This window comes from Argopecten irradians, chromosome 8, assembly GCF_041381155.1.
Source record: "Argopecten irradians isolate NY chromosome 8, Ai_NY, whole genome shotgun sequence".
Taxonomy (NCBI): Eukaryota; Metazoa; Mollusca; class Bivalvia; order Pectinida; family Pectinidae; genus Argopecten; species Argopecten irradians.
In genome coordinates, this window is record NC_091141.1 from 4837880 (window position 1) to 4845637 (window position 7758).

At 37.4% G+C, this 7758-nt stretch overlaps 1 protein-coding gene across 1 annotated transcript; it reads right to left on the minus strand.

Annotated features, from left to right (window-relative positions):
• Positions 1 to 1464: 1464 nt before the first annotated feature.
• LOC138328753 (uncharacterized) lies at positions 1465 to 6757 on the minus strand. The gene is made up of 3 exons (XM_069275501.1): positions 6278 to 6757; positions 5329 to 5472; positions 1465 to 4293 (listed from the first exon to the last, which is right to left on the minus strand). Exons 1-3 carry the CDS (start codon positions 6471 to 6473, stop codon positions 2207 to 2209), a joined length of 2427 nt encoding a protein of 808 aa, XP_069131602.1. The 5' UTR covers positions 6474 to 6757; the 3' UTR covers positions 1465 to 2206.
• Positions 6758 to 7758: the final 1001 nt, after the last annotated feature.

Sequence of the window (7758 nt, forward strand, 5' to 3'; positions counted from 1 at the left end):
CTGGTCGTTTCGTTTCGTGGTGACATAAGTTAACGATATTCAAATTGGCGGATGCTTTCACTTAATTAAACATCATACATTATGAATTGGCACACCTCGCTAACAATCGATAATACTTTAAATGGTAGTTTAGGTGATATTCTTTGTAACTTGACATTTAAACCCCAAAGCACGCATACACACGCGACACACCGCATTCTCGGAAGGCTTTCCTTAAAGATGCTCCACCGCTGACAAATGGTATTTTTTCACTATCAAAAACAGGAGCAGACGATTTGGTATTTTTCTTCAGTTACAAAAGTTACTTACTTCACACCATTACCACCATTGAAAAGCTTGAGCTTCTAATTTTACTAAAAGTTTAAAATATAAAAAATAATTAATTGCATCCCGAAAAAACATCCCTGGCACTATATCCTATATGGAATGAATTTCTGATTGCGCATGCACCAAAAGCAAAACAAATTATTTTATATTATGTTTTGTGTTAATTAGACATACATATACATGATTAAACACCAATTATTGTTCAAATGATGAGTATCATTTATGCTCTATCGGCGGTGGAGCATCTTTAAATGGCTGTTAAATAGAAATATTTGTATAAACCAACATTCAGCCTACTACTACACATTACGCTTTCCAATAAGAATCCAAAAGTGGTCATTTTTGCTTACTTTTATTCTTTCCCTTGATACCATCTCACTTCTGTGTGTTTTCCCCTATGAGATAGGCTTTGGGTTATGTCCCCTAGCCGAGACACACCAAAGTGGTAGTTTCTGCTCCTGCTTAGTACTCACTGTTGCCCTCTTTATAATGCTACATCACTGCAGCACGCCGCTGAAGACACCAAATAAGACACTTGACCCGGTCACATTATACTGACAACGGGCGAACCAGTCGTCCCACTGTCTTATGCTGAGTACTAAGCAGGAGCAGAAACTACCACTTTGGTGTGCCTCGGCCAGGGGACAAAACCCAGAGCCTTCCTCACTGGGGCGAACGCTCAACTCAAGGCCAAAAGTGAGGCATTAGGAAAGATAAAGTCAGTTAGGAAGAAGAGAAAAGATAATATCCTAACTTGAGTCGCCTTTTCCGATCATGCAATAGGGGCAGCAGGTACAATTCTAACACTCTACCTGCAGGCCATCGTAGAAGTTATCGAGAAATCTATAATTCCTATAGCGCTTAGCGTTATGGTGTACCTAAGTTAAGGAATATTTATGAAACTTGGCATAGAATACTAGTGAAATTGCGATAAGATATAAGCATAAACTATCAAAGTAGACTGATTTCGTATCATAAATCAATGAAAAAACCATTTGGTATTAATGTATTCATCGAAACGTAGATGAATTATATACATTTTTGCACTTATGAAACAGGCATTATCGCTTTATCTGTGTTTTGGTTGATCCGTCACTGCACTATCTTGCTGCTCTACTGTTGATAAGCATGGTAATCACTCGGCAGTATCATAAAGCGTCTCACATCATAGATAATTTAGGTGTCCCCATGAACCCTGTATAGCTGGTGTTTTTTGTATAAATTAATATTCGTTTGTGTTGTCTCGTTCCAATAATTTATATTGATTTTCATGTCTTATAATCCGTAGATTTTTGTTTTCTTACAAGAACATGATTACATTATATTATTATACATGCTTGTTAATTCCTACTAGATAGAGTCTACGTATACATATGTAGTAATGGGATACAACAATGAAAGTACACAAAGTATCATGGTACCACAGGCATGTTCTATGTAGACGTACATTAAAATTATTTTTATAGCCTCTTGATATTTGGTCACAAATCTGTTTTAAATGTGTGTAAGCATGCTTATTTTATGTCTGGTAAAACTGCTTTATTGAGCTAAAAGTCAAGTGTGTTTGGAATGTTGTGTGACCTAATGAAATATTTTTTAGCAAAAAAAGTAAATGAGTTTCATGAAATCTAGACCTTTTGTATCACATACATGTAACTACAACCAAATTTCTAAGAATTTCAACGCCAAAAGCCAGTGGAGTCCACTTTGTCACGACACCCAGAAATTTTGACGTCACGTCATTGTTTTCTGAAATCATGTCACTCCGTCACATGGAAGGTCACGATATATCAAGCGGATTCTGTGATAAAAACGTGATATCTTCATAATAAATTACCGAACATTCTTAATCAAAGGTATTAAGCATAAGTCAGTATGTCTAAAAATGGCTTTTCCATTGTGGTGGGACCCATTTATGTTTCTTTTTCTTTCTGGGTTCATCAGTGGGGCCATTTTTATTGACGTCCGAGTCAGATTTCGGCCTATTTGTATTCCCATCTGTTTCATTGACTTTGTTTTCGTTGTGGCTAAGTATCCTTGGTCTCGTTTTCGGTTTGGTATTTTCGTTTGAAGGATCAGAAGTACTAGATTTAGTTGAAGGTTTCCTACCACTATTGGCATATTCCTTCTTTGGGTTTCCCACTGGTCTCTTAGGCTTTGTATCGTTTGAATTTTTACCTTCACCCATACGCGGAGGATCCGATGTATCAGGTTTCAATGAAGGTTTTCTACCACTATACGCGTATTCCTTGTTTGGGCTTTCCACTGGTCTCTGAGGCTTTTCATCATCCATGTCAGGTATTTCTCTGTCAGCAGGTGGTCTTGCGTTGTCGTCATTTCTCTTTGGTTTTGGAGTTTTACTACCGTTTGTTCTCGACTGTTTTGGGTTTTTACCTTTACCTATACTTGTTTGTATCGGTGGTTCACAACCAGGTGGTTTTGTTGTTTTAGTGTTGTTTTGGTTCCTCCGTCCCGATATTGGAGTGTTACCATCAATCTCTGGACTAACCGCATCAGTGTAATTGGGATGTTGGTCGTCGTAGCAGTCGTCGTCGTTCTCTTCACCCTCCTCGCTGACATAATCGTATGCATAATCTCTATCATTGTCAGAAAATAGGTATTCTTTATTTGTGTTTCGTGATACGTTGTCGTTGTCTGAGAAATGAAATTCAGATGAATCGTCATTGCTAGACGGCTGTGTATTGAAGACTACTCGTTTTTCATCCTCGGCACGACTGGTCGATGTTTCTTTATCAGTCTTGGTGCGGGTTTTCTTAGAGCCCACACCTACATTTGACTGATGTACACGTTCATTCTGTCTCATCGTTTGATGTGTTTGTCTTTGATTATTATTCTGTGTGGCGTCGGATTTTATATTTCGCTTGACAATGCATTTATCACACAAGGCAATGTCCCCAATCTGACAATCACACAAATAATCATCCCTTCGCCCTGTCTTTTCCTCATTGGAGGTTTTCTCTTTTGACTTGATTTGTGGCGTGTGCTTACAGCGACAACAATACATAGAGTACGGACAGGGTGCATGTGGACCTTGGTTTACACCAAAGACATTAGCAGCAATAACACGACTACAAGGAACGGGTTTACATTTGTGGACATTGCCTTTCCGGTTCCGCTCTCTGTCCTCATACTCCGGTGTCATACATGTAGACCTATTGTCCAAAATCAGGTTTCTACTGTCGTTGGTATTCGCCATCATCACGACATGCTTGCGTACAGTCTTGTTATCGTGCACGTGAGCAATATGTGTCTGCTGTATTTGTTCGTTGTAGATCTTAATACCCGGTGACTGTGTTAACTTTTCAGCTTGTCGAAAAGAAGAAATCGATGTTGATCTGTCTGTATATGTAACGCGTTTGTACGGCTGCTGTCCACATGCATTACATACTATATCTTCTTTTGTCGATTCAATCCTTATTCGTTCTGTCTTCCTTTTGCCGCAACGACAACAACCACAGCATGAAAACAAACAGAAGAAGGCACAGCATTTACAACATCCTTCCTTCTCATCGTCATGAAAAGTTGTGACTGGCGTTAATGTCCGTTTCGAGCTAGGATTCTGAGTTCTGTTGTATTCCTTGCGTATATCAGTGTCTTGTCGTACGTTAGAGTACTCAGGTCGTATTTTAGACGAGCTTTTCCACGACAGCACCGAGGAATTTCTTGTGAATGGAGTTTCATCCTCGGACCACGCCTTAGTTGGTTCCCGTTCAGTCGCACGGGACGTAGCATTTGAAACAATCGTTGACTCTCTATGTATCACGTTTTCATGGTGACCATGATTCCTACTTCCGGGACAACAATTGCAGCAATGACAACCAATAAGAAGTAAAATGGCAGCAATCAAAGCAAGTATAGCTGCGATCACTGCTAGGATGAAGCACGCGTGGAGTCCTGTTGGACTATTCCCTCCATAAATCACTAGGCCTATGATGATTAATAGGACTGAAAAATAAATAAACAACCTTATTATTTGTACAATAATAACATTTCCACTTTAAGATCTAATACTGAGAACACTCAATTATATAAACAAAACCTATCGACACGTCCATATTATATTGTAAAGCCCTTTTATTTATCTTATTCATGCTTGTATGCATATATTTATTTATGTATCTCTGCTACTATTTAATGTCAACATTTCTTATCTTATATGTAACCCATGTAATGATAGTGATAGTGTTCAGAGTAAAAACAATACATTCTCACAGGTATCAACTGTACATCTGTTCCAACAAACGAATCTGTTTTTAATTGTAAATTACTTTTTACGTATTATTCAATCTGCATCATTTTGTTCTTCCGACAAATGACGTAGAAATCACTTTTAATTTCAGCAACCATATTGCAATAGGAAACAAAAAAGTAAGTCAGCTAGCAACACCAATGTAAGCATTTTTAGATATAAAATGATACGTTTCAATTAAAAATGTATTTGAGAATCATATAAATTATATTTAATTAAAAAAATGCTATTTCTGTATCTTCCATTATTTCAAAAGGAAATTGATTAGTGAAATCGACAGTTTATAAATGTAAAAGTTTTTAATGTAAAACCTTGCATGAGTAAACGCTTAGGTTGTGGTGCTTGTTCATATTGATACAACATGCAACAAAATAAATGAAACCGTTTGAAAAACAGATTGGCATCGTATGTCGTTCACCAAATAGCCATGCAACTTTGTTTACTAGTGTCTATGACATTTACTCCAACCATTAACAAATTTGATTGACAAAAGCGTAAATATTGTGTCCATTTCACCTTTGCACACAAATGACATTTGTAAATTTTTGATGCCTTGATATTGATTTGTTTTATAAAATAATTACATCACTCCGTGCACGTTTCTGTGTGTATGCCTAGGATTTCAGACTTTCACCACTGGCGTGTCTCCGTGATAAAACAAACACATTATATAAGACACGTACATGCATATATCATTTATACATTTATTTCGTTAACATTTGTGAACTTACCGACCATTAGCAGAGTAACGACGGTCATACCATGGAGAATATCCTTCCAAACAATGTCCAGAAGATGCACAAATATGGCAATAACGCCCAGAAGCAGGAGGATTAAGGACATGACCTCTACCGTTCTTACGATCAACAGCCATCCTGTAATGTGGAAATAGATAAATCACATCTTTGTCTTAATCTTCAATTAAGGACTGATTTTAATAGATTTTATATGCTAAGTGATGTAACTGAGAAGACCTTTTTTACAATTCCATAGCCGTGGGAAAATCTTTAATTCATTAATCCATTCACAATGTACCATTTTCTGTATAATCTAATCCTGTAAAATTCCAGGCAATTTGAGGGACTTTATTTTCTCTGAGAAATTATAACACCGCTATATTGGCCTCTTAAAAACCCATGTTTTTGTGACTCGTTAGATGATCACATCATTTGAAAGCAATGATAATACTCGATACAAGATTGGATTTAATCTTGTAAAGGTAACAATCCTTACAATATCAAATCGATAAAGACAAATAAACCAATTGTTTATTGAATATTTCAACTCGACCATTTTTGTCTCAAACGTTATGCAAAGGGTAAACGGCTGTCCTATTGACAATATAGCATATCGAAACAGATTTAGGTGATTTTGAAGGAAGGAGCAAGACTTCTGTCACCTTACGTATCTGATATAATCAGATACGAAAACAAGAGCGACGGTTGTGCTTCAGTCAGAACGATTTGTACAATAGAATGATGATAGTTTAAGTTTTAAGGTTGTTTTTTAAGTATTACAAGCAATTAAAAATAACGTTGCCCAGAATAGAACTCATACAGTGTGATTGTATATTAAAATAAAAATGATGACCATTACACTTTTAGCAACAATCCTCTCATGTTCAGGTGGGATCAAATTCATTAATCATTTTTTTCACTATCTGTGAATGGGCATCCTTACCGTCTGGTGAGGAGAAACTTTGACATTCTGACCAGCCGGCGTCCGTTAAACATGTGGTCCAGAGTCCTTGTGTAATGTCACCAGAGGAGACAGTGGACACCTGCCAGAAAGGGAGTGCCACAGCTAGTGTGTGTAGGCACAGGGATGCGAGGGCCACAAAAACCGCGGCAACCACACATGGTCTTCTAGGCTCCATTTCAGCACAACTCACGGTAATGTCCTAGACTGAAGTGGACACATGGTCTTCTAGGCTCCATTTCAGCACAACTCACGGTAATGTCCTAGACTGAGGCGGACACGTGGTCTTCTAGGCTCCATTTCAGCACAACTCACGGTAATGTCCTAGACTGAGGCGGACACATGGTCTTCTAGGCTTCAGTAACATTGTAACCACAATGTCCGACACAAAGCGAGCAAATGGTTTTTTTGGGGGGTTAATTCTTTAAAAAGTTGTATCCGTCGTTTTTGTGGCTTAATTTCAGTAAAATCTTGTCACAATATTAATGTTTGATAACAATGACGACATAATTGTCTTCTCAGTAACACTTCACAGTTGTGTCCAAAACAAAATTAAATATAAAAAACGGACTTCATCTCAGTAAGTAATCACCTCAATGTCCTAAACAAACATGGACACCTAGTCATCCTAAATTTATTTCAGACATAATAATATTCCAATCTCAAAACACGACATCGACACTGCTTCATCTGGACTTTTTCTCAGTATCTATCCACCAGAATACCTAGGAAAGCGTATCTGAGAAACTGCTGATCTCTCCAAAGCCTTCGCGAAGAATGGTAAAATTAGCAGCCTATCGAGAATAAAAGCCGTTCTCGCATCATTGCCCTCATTATCGATACCCTGTGAGAAATTAAGGTAGCAGGGAGGTTGTATTTTCTATCAATAATTCACCACAGCAATTTGTAGACAACAACAACAGTTTAGGAAGTAATACTACAGTTATTAATGTTAATGCAATCAGGGACATAGAAGTCAATTTTTTAAAAGTTATAATGACGTATATTCCTACCCTATTATCGCCGTGTGAACACTACATAACAGGGGTCGGTTGTTGTGATGTGGGAATACCATGATATTCAGTAAGAGAAGATTACACTTTCTGGGTTTAGTTGTAGAACATTGGGCTAGTTACAGAAGGATTTCACCATGGATACGAAGATGTAGACTTTAAACGATAGCTTTCTTACATATACAATTTGACTGACTTCGAATCGGTTATGTCGAAATTCAAAGTATGTCGTTTGTGATCCGATTGATCCCTCACCATCTTACATGTATTAGAAACCGTTATGCAGGGACTGCCAATTAAATTAACCAGAAATTTGATTGTTGTGTTATATATATAGTGACATGTTCAACTCCATTTGACATAAGTACCATGTAAACATTTTTACTAGCATGACAATCAATACAAAGATGCCATGTTAAGGGGTTATGTTATGACACAAACGGATTGGCT

What these genes read in the sequence shown, in the direction of transcription:
- LOC138328753 (XM_069275501.1), bottom strand. Translation starts at nt 6,473, where the DNA reads ATGGAGCCTAGAAGACCATGTGTGGTTGCCGCGGTTTTTGTGGCCCTC. An exon ending in AAGTTTCTCCTCACCAGACG is followed by an intron (nt 5,473 to 6,277) that starts GTAAGGATGCCC and finishes TCCACATTACAG; the next exon opens with GATGGCTGTTGATCGTAAGA. An exon ending in CGTTACTCTGCTAATGGTCG is followed by an intron (nt 4,294 to 5,328) that starts GTAAGTTCACAA and finishes TTTATTTTTCAG; the next exon opens with TCCTATTAATCATCATAGGC.